The 13864-nt window shown below is 52.4% G+C and overlaps 4 protein-coding genes across 4 annotated transcripts; 3 read left to right on the forward strand and 1 right to left on the reverse strand.

Moving 5' to 3' along the window:
- Positions 1–7: 7 nt before the first annotated feature.
- ARG4 (argininosuccinate lyase ARG4) lies at positions 8–3849 on the forward strand (the record flags this gene model as incomplete). The annotated part of the gene is made up of 11 exons (XM_076629934.1): positions 8–334; positions 396–1197; positions 1879–1910; positions 1987–2033; positions 2099–2534; positions 2599–2687; positions 2759–2876; positions 2946–3085; positions 3157–3385; positions 3456–3536; positions 3598–3849. 11 exons carry the CDS (start codon positions 8–10, stop codon positions 3847–3849), a joined length of 2553 nt encoding a protein of 850 aa, XP_076490099.1.
- A 373-nt stretch (positions 3850–4222) lies between these two features.
- On the forward strand, positions 4223–6988 carry JCM6883_000927 (uncharacterized protein; the record flags this gene model as incomplete). Its single annotated transcript, XM_076629935.1, has 5 exons — positions 4223–5359; positions 5434–5913; positions 5985–6491; positions 6560–6590; positions 6663–6988. 5 exons carry the CDS (start codon positions 4223–4225, stop codon positions 6986–6988), a joined length of 2481 nt encoding a protein of 826 aa, XP_076490100.1.
- A 255-nt stretch (positions 6989–7243) lies between these two features.
- Positions 7244–8570, reverse strand: PRE2 (proteasome core particle subunit beta 5; the record flags this gene model as incomplete). Its single annotated transcript, XM_076629936.1, has 7 exons — positions 7244–7345; positions 7415–7430; positions 7513–7906; positions 7973–8041; positions 8114–8264; positions 8329–8484; positions 8568–8570. 7 exons carry the CDS (start codon positions 8568–8570, stop codon positions 7244–7246), a joined length of 891 nt encoding a protein of 296 aa, XP_076490101.1.
- A 1797-nt stretch (positions 8571–10367) lies between these two features.
- On the forward strand, positions 10368–13580 carry ACO1 (aconitate hydratase ACO1; the record flags this gene model as incomplete). The annotated part of the gene is made up of 10 exons (XM_076629937.1): positions 10368–10543; positions 10718–10826; positions 10900–11142; positions 11215–11425; positions 11492–12544; positions 12666–12724; positions 12806–12867; positions 12940–13018; positions 13103–13407; positions 13532–13580. 10 exons carry the CDS (start codon positions 10368–10370, stop codon positions 13578–13580), a joined length of 2346 nt encoding a protein of 781 aa, XP_076490102.1.
- Between the last annotated feature and the right edge of the window lie 284 nt (positions 13581–13864).

Raw genomic sequence — 13864 nt, forward strand, 5'->3', positions numbered from 1 at the left:
TTCGACAATGGCCGCCAGTCGACGCGAAGCTGTTTCTCAACTCCCGCCTTGCTACGAGCTCTCGACGGAACCGACTCTCACTACCTGTCAAGAATTGTGGAACTCCATCGGAACCGATGACAGCTTGATCTTTTCCAAACTCGAAGACATTCACGACTATGACTGGAAGAGGTGGAAAGCTCAAGTTTGGACAGATTTGTATCGGCGTTTGCATCATCCGAGCTTCAGACCCGCCGCCGTCGCCGTTGTGTGTATGACTCTGAGGGAATTAGGTACACGTGTGCACAATGAGAGGATTGTTTCACGAGCGACCTTCAAGAAGATCGTGGCCGCTGTGAGCGTTATTTTGCTTCTTCTTTCCCTCGTCGAGAACGCTGATCGAGCCTAGAACACAGAGATCGAGAGCAGGCTGGGGATTCGATCTACCCGACGCATCGCCAGCTTACAACTCTGAGAAAGCCATCGTAAGCACGATCCTTCCTCTCTTCATTCACCAGTTTTGTTCGCTAATCGCTCCCGCTGCTTATGGATCAGCTCTGGTTCGGCGTCGAATTGAAGATCCTCCTTACGGCCATCGAAGCAAAGTTCCGGCCTTCCGAGCTCACGAACCAAGAGATTGGGCAATTTCAGCTCAATACGAGAAATTCTACGTGCACCTCGGGTCTTGCTTCCTCTCTTGGGAATTCGGAACCGAAGAGCGTGCAGAAGCCTTCGTCCGGTGGATCAATACTTTGGTCGCTCAGTTCAACCAGGACAGAACTAGGTTCTCATTCGGTCAAGCCATGGGCATTTCCCTCGTAGGTTGTTTCCCTCGAGTGGAGCTACGGGACCCTCTGCCCGCTACTGATTCCTCAAGTGCGAAACAGACCCCGCCAATCGAAGTCGCGAAGGCGTTCAACCAGATCTTACCTCGAGACCTCACGCTCGTTCTCCGTTTCGTCCCAAGAGCTGAGAGGGAAGCACCGATGCACCCAAACTTCTTCGCATCTGTAAGTACTAACCCCTCGAATCGACGCGAGCAATCTGGCCTCACCAATTACGTCGAGCAGCACACTGTGACGGCTCAACATTCTTTGGGAATCGCCTCGAACCAAACCCCCCGCAAACGCTCGATCTATGGCGACATCTGGTATGTCCCGTACTCTGTCACTCGTACTTGCGTCTGTACTGATGGCGCGCTCTCCTCAACAGAGACGAGTGAGCTCGTTCTCATCGCAGCGGGTTTCTCTTTGCTCTTTTCGTCCTTCGTCTTGTCTGTCTCTACTGCGAACCCGAAGTTGATGTGTCTCTTCGCTCTTGTTACGACGGTAGAGAGCTCGCGCTACAAGCTCGGGCTTCCGCTCTCGACTGCGTTCAATCTCGAGAGCTCGAGACGAGGAAGTTCCGTGATTTCTCACCCGAATTCTTCGACGCTCTTGGCGAGCTGATGACCGACTGACGGTTTCATCAGACTGCTCCTCTCGGTGCAAGGAGAAAGCCGATCTGTCAGGTTCAGTAGCCGCGCGAAACATCTCTTCTTATCTTTCCTTCGACCTCCGACACATACTGTGAGTTCGACCTTGTAGAACAGTGTCAGCAACTACTCCGACAGCGTACGCCCAGTCGCAACACCGCCCCGTCATCCTCAGAGGCTCAAATATCACTTCATCTCAATAAATTTCCATCGAAGTCTACTACCCGCTCGTCGCTCTCGAAGGTCACCTATTCCGCCTAAGTGTATGGATATACAGCAGTAGCATGGCCTCCAGGAGTCAGGACAAGTCTCGAGCCGTAGGAACCGAAGGACATGGGGTTGACTCATTTCCAGCACTACTTGCTAGCTCAGGTCGCCGTGTGTCTGACTGCTGACCGCCCGTTATGCCTCGTTGTGATCTGCAGACTACAAATCAGACAACATGGCGGAACAAATGGTGAGTCTCCGTTGAACTTCTTCTCCCCGCTCTGAGCCGATTTCCTGACAGCTCCCTCCTTGTTGAATGTCGATAGGCTAAGAAATTATGGGGAGGACGATTCACGTCCGGTACCGACCCTTTGTGAGCTCCAGTTCGTTCCCCGGCGAAGAGATAATTGACTGAACCTCGCTTCTCTCTCTCGACAGGATGTGGGAGTTCAACCAATGTCTCTCGTACGACAAAGCCCTCTACGCTGTTGACGTCGCCGGATCGAAAGCCTACGCCCTCGCCCTCTCCCGAACCTCCCCTCCCATTCTCACTTCCCACGAACTTTCCGAAATCCACCGTGGACTCGACCAAGTCAAATCGGAATGGGAATCGGGTTCGTTCGAGATCAAACAAGACGACGAAGACATCCACACGGCGAATGAGAGGAGGTTAAGTGAGATTATCGGGAACGATATCGGAGGAAAGCTACACACTGGAAGGAGTAGGAACGATCAAGTCGCGACGGACATGCGACTGTGGCTCATTCAGGAACTTTCGAAGGATATCGAATGGATTCAAGGGGTTGTTGGAATCTTGGCGGTCAAGGCGGAAGAATGGATCGATCACCTCGCAGCTGGTTTCACTCATCTTCAGGTAATTCACTTCGCCTCCTTCGCATGTGCTTTCATACAAGCTGAAGCTCGTTCTTCCGTTACAGCGCGCTCAACCTATCCGATTCTCTCACTTCCTCCTCGCCCACGCTCACTCTTTCTCTGGCGACCTCGACCGTTTCCGTGACCTTCTCCCGTAAGCTCTCCACCAGTGTCATGTTGAAACTCGGAGAGGAGATAACGACTGACACGTCTCGCTCTATTCAGCCGAGTTTCGACTCTTCCCCTCGGATCTGGTGCTCTAGCTGGAAACCCCTTCTGCGTGGACCGAGAACTCCTCCGATCCGAACTCGGTATGCAACACATTGGTGGAAACTCGATGCAAGTGAGTATTACACTCTGCTTTGTCGCGTTCGAGTTTGGAGTGCTAAACTCGTTCTACTTGACTGTTTAGTCTGTAGCCGATCGAGATTTCGTCGCTGAATACCTTTTCGCTTGCTCTCTCCTCATGGTTCATATCTCTCGACTCGCCGAGGATCTGATCATCTACTCTTCGAGTGAATTCAGCTGGGTCGTTTGCGGAGATGCCTACTCGTGAGTCCTTCCTTCCTCGTACTTGGTTTGCCTAGACAGGGCGAGTCTGGCTCACGCTATCTTGTTGACAGTACTGGATCCTCAATCATGCCTCAAAAGAAGAACCCCGACGCTCTCGAACTCCTCCGAGGTAAATCTGGACGAACCGTTGGACAACTCACCGGATTCTTGACAACTCTCAAGGGTCTCCCCGCAACTTACAACAAGGACTTGCAAGAGTCACAAGAACCTATGTTCGATGCGGCTGAAACTATCGGAAAGAGTTTGAGGATTCTACAAGGTGTCATCTCGACCCTCAAGGTCAGTTCGAACTCGTCTTGGTCGCTCTATATCATCGAGATACTGATGAAGCATGTTCGTGGGTTGACAGGTCTTCCCTGAAAACATGAAGAAGAGTTTGACTCCCGATATGCTCGCGACTGATCTCGCTGAATACCTCGTTCGCAAGGGTGTAAGTCCTCCCACTCTCTCCGCTTCGAAGGCCACAGAGTACTCACACACCAGCGTCGTAGATCCCTTTCCGGGAGACTCACCACATCTCCGGTTCCTGCATTCGAATTTCCGAAGAACAAGGAGTTCCTCTCTCGGACCTCACGCTCGAACAGTTCCAATCCGTCTCGCCTCACTTCAGCGAAGACGTCAAGGATGTCTTCAACTTTGAAACTTCGGTCGAGAGGAGGGACGCGAAGGGAGGAACGAGTAGGAGGGCGGTTTTGGAACAGATTGAGAATTTGAAGAAGAAACTTATCGAGACGGCTCAATAGAGGATTGGGGGAAGGGTTTGTTGTCTTGTAGACGAGGGGTGTGGGACTAGGTTAGACTTCTGAAGCTGGGAGTCTCGAGTACCAGAAAATGTAGACATTTCTTTATTTTGCGTAGACCATTTCGCAAATTTCTTCGATACGAGCACACACAGGTGAGAGAATAGTGTTCTCGTTGCATGCTATGCAGAGCGGGACTAGATAGAGTGACTAAGCTTTCGATAAGACGATCGCTCGCTCCTCTCTCACTTTCCTCTCTTTCACTCTTCACCTCGATCCTTCAACTTCGGATCAGTCTTCAAAGCAGCTCCGAGTACAACAAGTCGTCTAGGAGGATAGTTTCAGCGTCAACTCCTTCTCCCGCCCCCACCCAGCGATGTCTTCTGTTCCCGATGATGAGGAGGTACCTCGAATCCAAGGCGCTCATTCTGGGACCACGAACGCGAAGGATGTACTCAGTCCGCTCGAAGCTACCTCAAGCAACGAAGGAACTCCTCGTACAGGCTCGACGGGGTCGGAAGACAAAGGAAAGGGGAAAGCTGTCGAGGAAGGACCTGTCGAAGGAGGAGGAACCGCCGATGCAAGGAGGAAGGATACTAGGGAAGGATCAACACCGGAAGCGAGTAGTCCGGACGTCGACAGAGCGAGACAAGACCTTCAACTCCTCGCGAACTTGGATCCTTCGACGGCGGAACGACTCGTAGAACTCGATCCTACTCCTACCTCGAACATGCTCACGACGACGAAACTCATGAAGGCCATCTCACTCCTCACTTCCGCCTGTCGCTTCACGGCAGAGTACTCAGATTACGGTTCTCGAAGTTCCGACGCTCTTCCACTCTCAACTTATGGCGAAATCGTACAACTCTTGACCGAAGCGATGAACGACGTCAATCAATCGAACTCGAACTTGCGCTCTCCCCCGAAATCGGTCGCCTTGCATCATCTCGAAGTCGCGAGAGCGAAATTGTCCCTCCCTCTTCAAGACGCAGTTCCGCCTCGAGGTCCAACCGACGAAATCGAATCGATCATCGCAGTTAACGGGTTCGGCCAAGCTGCGCACATCAGCCTCCCTTCGACTCCTTCTGAGCTCTCGCTGATTTATGCCGAAAACTCGAGAATCGCGCTCGCTGCCCTTCGTCCGGTCGGCCTGTTCGGTCCACTTAGCTACGGTTCAACGACGGAAAATTCCCAGATCTTCTCTCCCACCGACTCTCCAGTGACCGGTCCTTCCCCTCTCGCGAAACTCCCTTCCGAGCTCCTCCTCTACATTCTCCACTTCGCCCATGCTGCCGCAGCTGAACCTCCGGCGAACGATATGGCGTCCCAGGCCGGAGGGTCGAGTCGCTCTTCAGCTGTTGCGGCCGAAGTTTGGAATGGGAGATCGAGACGTGCCGCTAGAGACGAGTATGGAAACCCGATCAACGGAATTTCTGGGTCAAACGGAGCTGCTCAAAGGTTCACCCTTGCTCTAGCTCGAGTGAGTAGAGCTTGGGTCGAACCCGCAAGAACCGTGAGTCATGCCCTCAAAAAGCCTGAGAATGGTCGAACAAAGCTGATCCTTTCTTTCCTTTTCGTGTTGTTCAGGTCGCTTTCCGTCACCTTCACCTCCACCAAGCTTCTCAAATCGAGCAACTCCTTTCGACTTTACGTTCGTCTCCTTCGCTCAAACTCGCCCTTCCCTCGATTCAAGCGATTTCCGCGACTCTCGCTCCTCCCGGTTCGCACGAGCAATCCGCTGGACCTGGAGGCGCCGGTGTTTCGTTGAACCGACTCATTGGTCGTATCACTGGACGTCGTGGTCGACCAGCTGCTGCTACTGAAGTCAACTTCGGTGGTCGTCCAGGAGGATCGTCGAGGGAAGGATCAGTCGGTGGAAAGGGAGAAGGAGGAGGAGTAGGAGGAGCAGCGGTCAAGGAGGAGGAAAAGAAGACTCCCGCCGAGAACTGGAGTCAGCTCGTCGAGTTTGCGCCGAATGTCAAGAGTCTGAAACTCAAGATTATTCCGAATGCGAATCGATGGGCGGGATTCTCTCGAAACCCTACGACGACAGAGTTCCTCGATGCTGTGAGTGTTTTCCGCTACAGAGTCTTTCTGTAATCTTACTGATGAGACCTCTGTCTCGCAAGCGCTTCCAGGCGGTTCTCGGTACTCTTTCTTCGACTCGATCTCTCAAACATCTCAACCTCGAATTCAGTATCGATTTCGAAGAACTCGAAGTCATCATGAACGGACTCCCAAACCTCGAAACCCTCTCAATCCAAGCCATCGACGCGATCTCCGGTTCTCTCGCGGTCAACTCGACTTCTCCTCACCCTGCTCGCAAAATTCGACAATTCAAACTCGGAGACATGGGTTCAAACTCTCCTTATCAAATCCAAGAGTACTCGGCAATCTCGGACGTTCAACTCGCTTGGTTACTCGAACCTGCCGTCACGAATGGAAGTTTCAAAGATCTCGAAATTGCGATTTTGATTGATCCGGGAGTCGGAGGAGTATGGCCACCTGGACTCCCTGGAGGACCCGCAGTCGGTGCAAATCAGAACGCTCCCCCGTTTGCAAGTTCGACGGTTGCAGATCTCCTCGTCCGTTGCGGAGGAAACCTCGAAAGACTCGTTTTGCAAGACTTGGCGGAGAATGGAAGCGTACGTCTGCGTTTCACTGTCGCTATGCTCTCCGTTGTCTCTACTGACGTCTCCTCCGTCGCATCCAGGTCAACCCAAACTTTGCTGCTGCTCCTCACAGTGCGTTTTCCGTCGTCTTTCATTCCCGATAAGTCTTCGTTCGCTGACTGGCACTCGCCCTCGCTCGGACAGACTCGAACTTTGATCACGCCCTTTCTTCCCTCCCTTCCCTCCGTGAACTCTCCCTCCAATTCTCCTACACCGGTGCGAATTTCCTCGCTTCCCTCTCCTCAATCCCTCATCTTCGTACCCTCGCCCTCTCCGGTACTCCCGTTCACACCTCTGCCGACTTGTTCGCCGATAAACTCGAACATGGGTTGGGGGAACTCGAGACTTTGACGATTAGTGGACAGTTTGCCGGAACGAGAGGAGGACAAGGTGGATGGAATGGAGCGGGAGTGAGGAGGGTCAAACAGGCCGCGAAGGAGAGAGGTTTGCAGGGCGCTTTCGGTGCTTGAGAGGAGGAGCGTAGTAGTTGTTCATTTGTTTGCTTGCTTGTAGAAAGGTTCTCTCTTCGCTTGTCACTTCTCGCATTTCTCCTTGCACTGTTCGCATTCCTTTCTTTCTTTCCTGTACATCTCCGCTTGCAATCTTCTGCTGTACCTCTCCCTGAGTGTTGTCCCGAGAGCGTTCTCTGTGTTCTCGCTCGAGAAGAGAGGTTACAAAAGAACTGCTCGAGATTGAATTTCGGACAAATCGATCTATCCAGACGTTCAAGCGGCAACGGGAGGAGGAGCAGCGGGAGTTTGCTGAGAGTATTGAGCCGGTTTGTAATTTCGGTCGTAGTGCATCGTGTCGAAGTTGACGTTTTCGATCTGACGAGAAGAACAAGAAGGAGAGGTCAGTTTCGCGTCAGAGAAGCAGAGAGTGATGATGCGACTCACGAATTTCCATCCGTCTCTGCAGAACCAGCGAAAAGATGAGAAACAGTGTCAGTATCGAAAGTACAGGGGTGGAAAGAGAGCTAAGAGGAAGAACATACTCTGCGACTCGATAAACGTTACAAGAGTTACCCGAGAACGCATCACGATGACTCGCCGCGTAAATACTCCTCCTGCCCAATTCCTCGGCTTCCTCATTCGTCAAATCGTACCTATACCCTTGATCCAACACACCGTACGCGAACGTCGAACCCGATCCGACCGAGAACAAATCCCCTTTCAAGCGAGTTCCATCCGAATCGACGTAGTACAATGCGGGACCGGTTTTGTCCCATCCGCAAACCATCGTTCCCATCGAGAGTCCCATCCCTTTGTAAGAGTAGACGAGGTTAGAAAGGTATTTAGAAGCGGCGGCGACTGAAATTCGTTCATGGTTGCGAAGTTCGTGGAGTCGACATTGGATACCGAGATAGGTTTCCCAGTATTGACAATCAGCTGGTGACAGATCGTGCACTACTTGTCAGCTTTGCATCATGACGAGTAATTCTTGAGATCCCTCACCAGCTCCTCCTGCCATAGTTCCCAACAGGTAAGGGTTGATCTCGATAACCTTCTTGACCGTTCCCGAAGCTGAGCACGACAAACATGGTATAGTGTCAGAAGAAGACCGCGTGAAGAGCGGGAGGAATGAGGAAAACTGACCGATGTAAGAACCTGCCGTCGCCCTCGAATCTACCGCAACAATGATACCTCCTTGATACTTGAACGCCAAAGTCGTCGTACCGTGATTAATCTTGATTCGGCAAGAAGGGTCGGAAGCGTCGTCCGTGTGAAGTTGAAGGAATGCCGTAGGCTGAATCCATCACACGCGTGCGAGTCAGCTCCGAGATCGCAAGTGAGTGGAATGGTAAGCTTACATCGAGAGCAGGAGGAACTTCGAATTGAGGCATTGGGCAACGTTCAATCCCTCGTCCGAGAGGGAGTGCGTAACCGTATTCTTCAACTTTGTGCACATCCGAGTAGGTCGAAGAGGAAGTCGAGGGCGATTTCGCGAATCTTGATACTAGTTTGTCCTATGGTAGGCGAGCTTTCATCCGTCAGAGAGAGGGCAGGGAGAGGGGAATGATGACAATGATGGAGAGGAATGAGAGCTCACCATGATGACAAGGGGGACTTAGGCGCTGTTTCGAGGAGTCTATGTATTCGTCTGAGCTACTAGGGCTAGTCTTGAGTTGGTTCTGCGAAAGTGTCGAAGTGGTGACGAGTCGAGAGTCGATTCGCAAGCGGAATTTGTTTCTTGCCCTCTTCCACTCACCTTTCACAACTCGTTCTGCGTTATCTCAACTGTACGACGAGCCTTGCGATCTGTCGGCTGTCGGGGCTACCAGAAGGAGCTGCTCGGACTCGTTCCTTGAAAGAACTCCGCTCACTCGCTTGTTCGTCTCCAGCCAGCTGAGGTCTCGAGCTGTCACGCACAAAGACTTTGGAAGACCTCAGAATCGCTGTATACTGCTGAGCCGCTCTGACAAGCTCGCCCGTTTGAAGGATCTCGTTCTTTCCGTTCGTATCTTTCGAATTTACCGTCTCATTGCGCCTCAACTGGTTCCAGACCCCTTATAGCTCAAGCTGCTCCGCTCTTCGACACGTTGAGGACATGCACACGCGATTTCCAACCTCCTTGATCGATCTGCATGGCTTCGTGGAGAAGCGAATGTCTTTCGTGCTGATATTTTCGCCGCCTGCCTCCGCTTCTCGTGAGGGAAACCAGACCTCTTCTCGTCACCTGATCGATATGGTGTGCTATGCGTACTACACTAGGTATGAGCCACTCATTCTAGCGACAGCCGAGAATCGACGCCGACTCTGCCCTGATTTTCGTGGAGAGTCGCTCAGATCCGCAAGGAAGTCGTCCTTCCCGCCATGGAGGTATTGCGAGTGAGCTCTTTGATGTGCAGACGTCTCACAGCTACCTCCCTGACACCATTCACGCCCCCGCCAGAATGCTTCGCAGACCTGACTCGCTTCTCTGCTCCCTCGCGGCTCTTTCTCGCCACGGGGAAAGGGTGGAACTGCGAAGCCCCACGCCTAGCTTGGATATCAGCCAGATATGCTGTCGGAGCGAGCACAAGGGCTTTGCTGACGGCGTTGTAATTTGTTGTCGTCCCGTTTCGCAAAGAATCGACGAAGAAGGACTCTCGTTACTCTTCTCCCCGCCTGTCCCGGGACGAAGACAGATCACCGAATAGTCACTGCTCCCTGCTCCTACGAAGCAGGCGTCGAATAGCGCTGTTTCAAAGCAGCGAAGAACGAAACGAGAGGGGAATTTGCGCGGGCGAAGTCGGACGACGAGGACGACAAGACCTCTCTGCGGCATGAGACGCACGAGCAGTACAGAAGCTTCCTGAAGATAGGCAACAGTCGAGCAAGAACAATGCGAACAGAGCGCGGGAATCACGAGCGAAATGATTGGCCCTCGAGTCGAAAAAAGCGAGATTTGAGAACGAAGCGAGGAGCGAAGGAGCGAGCTGACATGTATTCGTTGAGGTTCCTAGCAGTCATGTCGATTCAGTGCAGCAATAAAGAACAGAGAGAGACGCGAAAGACGATGATGTTTCGAAAACGGATGGAGTCGGAAGGGGAAAAGTCGAGGCAAGAGGAGAGAGAAGCCGGGCGAAACTCCGAACCAAAAGAGTTGCCAATGTTACCTCCTTCTCTCTCTCCCTTTCCCCTCATCGAACCTTTTCTCTTTCTACCGCTTTAACAGGTGAGCTCACACGTCCATACTCGAACTCGTCGGCCTCTCGCGACCCTCCCCTCGACTCTCGCAACGAACTCGTGAATTCAGCCAATCGACCTTTCCGAGTTTCACTCGCTTTCTCCTCCTTCTCCCCCCACTCACTCTTCCCGCCTCGCGAGTCTTCTCCAACTGACTCTCGATCGATCACGGTTATCTAGCATGGTGTTCGTACCCTCGGTTCGTGCTGCCGGGCTTCGTGCCCCTCGCCTTTCGCGCTCCCTCGCGACTCCCGCTGGAAACATCGGAGCAACCAAAGTTGCCATGTCTGCGTTCGACAAGGACTCTTACATCAACTACCAACGTATCGAAGACAACCTTGCCGTCGTTCGTTCCCGGTGAGTTGCTCTTCTTCACCTCCTCCTCGGTTTGCCCCTCTTTCCCTTCCTTGCCTTGATTACCTCCACCCCGCGTTTTGCCCATTACTCGACCACGCTTCCAGAGTCTACGCTCTACGTAGTCCGCCATAGATTGAACCCTTCTGACTCTTTTGTTGCTCGAACTCGTGTCAGTCTCAACCGACCTCTCACCCTTTCCGAGAAGATCCTTTACGGGCATCTTGACAACCCCCACGATGCTGATATCCGACCTGGAGCTTCCTACCTCAAGCTTCGACCTGACGTGAGTTTCACAAACTCGATTTTCTCCACTTTTCCCGAATTTCGATTCACTGACCTCCCTCTGTATCATTCAGCGAGTTGCTTGCCAAGATGCTACCGCTCAAATGGCTCTCCTTCAATTCATGTCGGCTGGTCTCCCTACCGTCGCCGTCCCCACGACGGTTCACTGCGATCATTTGATTGAGGCTCAAACCGGAGGAGCAAAGGATCTTGCTCGTGCTAAGGACATCAACAAGGAGGTCTACGACTTCCTCGCTACTTGCACCGCCAAGTACGGTATCGGTTTCTGGAAACCCGGATCTGGTATCATTCACCAAGTCAGTTTTCATTTCCCTTTCTCCTCGAATTCTAGTTCTTCTCCGGCTGACGACGATCTCCCCTTGCGATAGATTATTCTCGAGAACTACGCTTTCCCCGGAGGACTCATGATCGGAACTGATTCGCACACCCCCAACGCTGGAGGTCTCGGTATGATCGCTGTCGGAGTTGGAGGAGCTGATGCCGTCGACGTTATCGCCGACCTTCCTTGGGAGCTCAAATGCCCTAAGCGCATTGGAGTAAAGCTTACTGGTCAAATCTCTGGATGGACCACCCCAAAAGGTCAGTCTCTCCACTCTTTCTCGCTCTCGATTCGAAACTGACGAAATTCTCTCTCGTTTTCTGTAGATGTCATCCTCAAGGTAGCTGGAATCCTCACCGTCAAGGGAGGAACTGGTGCGATCATTGAATACTTCGGAGAAGGTGTCACCTCGCTCTCGTGCACTGGAATGGCCACCATCTGTAACATGGGAGCCGAAATCGGAGCCACCACCTCTCTCTTCCCTTACAACGAACGTATGGGTCAATACCTCGACGCTACCAACCGATCCGAAATCCGCTCCTACGCCGAACGATTCCAACACAACCTCCGCACCGACGAGAACGCTGAATACGATCAAGTTATCGAGATCAACCTCTCGGAACTCGAACCCCACATCAACGGTCCCTACACTCCTGATCTCGCTACCCCTCTCTCGAAGTTCGCCGCCGCCGTCAAGGAGAACAATTGGCCCGACAAGCTCTCGGTCGGACTCATCGGTTCGTGCACCAACTCTTCGTACGAGGACATGTCCCGTGCCGCTTCGATCGCCGAGGAGGCCGCCGCTCACGGACTCAAGGCTCAATCCGGTTTCACCATCACTCCCGGATCTGAACAAATCCGTGCGACGATCGCCCGTGACGGACAAATGGAGAAGCTCGAAGCCGTCGGAGGAACCGTTCTCGCGAACGCTTGTGGACCCTGTATCGGTCAATGGGACCGACAAGACGTTCCCAAGGGTACCAAGAACTCGATCATCACTTCGTACAACCGAAACTTCACCGGACGTAACGACGCCAACACCGCTACTCACGCTTTCGTCGCCTCTCCCGATCTCGTTACCGCCATGGTCTTTGGTGGATCCCTCTCGTTCAACCCTCTCACCGACTCGCTCAAGGGCTCCGACGGAAAAGAGTTCAAGTTCTCGGACCCCTCTGGAAAGGAACTCCCCCCTCGCGGTTACGACCCGGGAGAGAACACCTACTCGGCTCCTCCCGCCGACCGTGCTTCCGTCAACGTTATCGTCGACCCCAAATCTGACCGTCTCCAACTCCTTCAACCTTTCAAACCTTGGGACGGAAAGGACCCTAAAGACCTCCCTATCCTCATCAAGGCCAAGGGCAAGTGCACGACCGATCACAGTAAGCTACTCTCATTGATCGAGTGTGCTGTTGAGTCGGGAAACTGATCATTTTCGATCGACTCTTTCTCTTTCCCTTTGACTTCCTTTCTACCTCTTTCGTACGAACTCGTCGCGAACAGTCTCTGCTGGTGGACCTTGGCTCAAGTACCGTGGTCACCTCGAGAACATTTCTCAAAACGTAAGTCTCTCCTCTTCCCTGTTTCCTCAAAATGTCGAAACTGACTCGTCTTCGCTCTCTCGTTCGATCTCATCTCTCTAGTGCTTGATTGGTGCCATCAACGAGGCTAACGACGAGGCCAACAAGGTTCAAAACCAACTCACGTACGTTATTTCTTTTCTTCCCCTCGACTCGCGAAGCCCCTTGCTCATCAATTGCTTCTCCTCACTTTACAGTGGTGAATGGGCCGGTGTTCCTCAAGTCGCCGCTCAATACCGAGACTCTGGAATCGGATGGGTCGTTATTGGAGACGAGGTAAATTTCTCTCTCTTTCAAAACTCTCCTCTCTCTATACGCAAAATAACTGACTGGCACGCTTTCAATCGAATGTAACTATAGAACTACGGAGAGGGATCCTCGCGTGAACACGCCGCTCTCGAACCTCGATTCTTGGGAGGAACTGCCGTCATTACTCGATCGTTCGCTCGTATTCACGAGACGAACCTCAAGAAGCAAGGTATGCTTCCCCTCAACTTCAAGAACCCTGCCGACTACGACAAGGTAAAGCCCGACGACAAGGTCGACCTCATCGGTATTACTGAACTCGCCGAAGGTTCTCCCGTCACTCTACGACTCAACCACAAGGATGGTAGCAAGGAGGACATCAGCTTGACCCACACCTTCAATTCTGGACAGCTAGAATGGTGAGCATTCGTTCTGCTGACTCTGCTTGCTGTCTTCCTACCGTCTTGCGAAGAAAAAGCTTTTCTTCTCGTCTGAACCAGTTTTTGCTGACTTCCTACATACCTCTTCTCTCGCACTCGATAGGTTCAAGGCTGGTTCTGCGTTGAACCGAATGGCGCAAGTTGCAAAGTAAAAACGGAAACAAAAGTTGGGGATAAAATCTTTCGAATTCAGTCTTTTACTCGCGGTCTCTTGTTTCTCTCGGTTTAAACCTCGTTGTTCTTCTTTGCATTCATCTTCTCCTTCTCTCTCTTTCCTTCCTTTCACAAGTCGAGTCGTCCCCCCCTCTCTCTCGCTCTCTCTATTTTACTACTTCCTACCACCCTCTCACTCGCTTCATTAGCTCTCTCTCTCCTTCTGATTCTCTCTCTGTGTGCCAACTCGTCGAAATATAAGCTGTACTATGAATCGTCTACT

This window comes from Sporobolomyces salmoneus (assembly GCF_050403485.1).
Source record: "Sporobolomyces salmoneus JCM6883 DNA, S_salmoneus_JCM6883_v1_ctg7, whole genome shotgun sequence".
NCBI lineage: Eukaryota > Fungi > Basidiomycota > Microbotryomycetes > Sporidiobolales > Sporidiobolaceae > Sporobolomyces > Sporobolomyces salmoneus.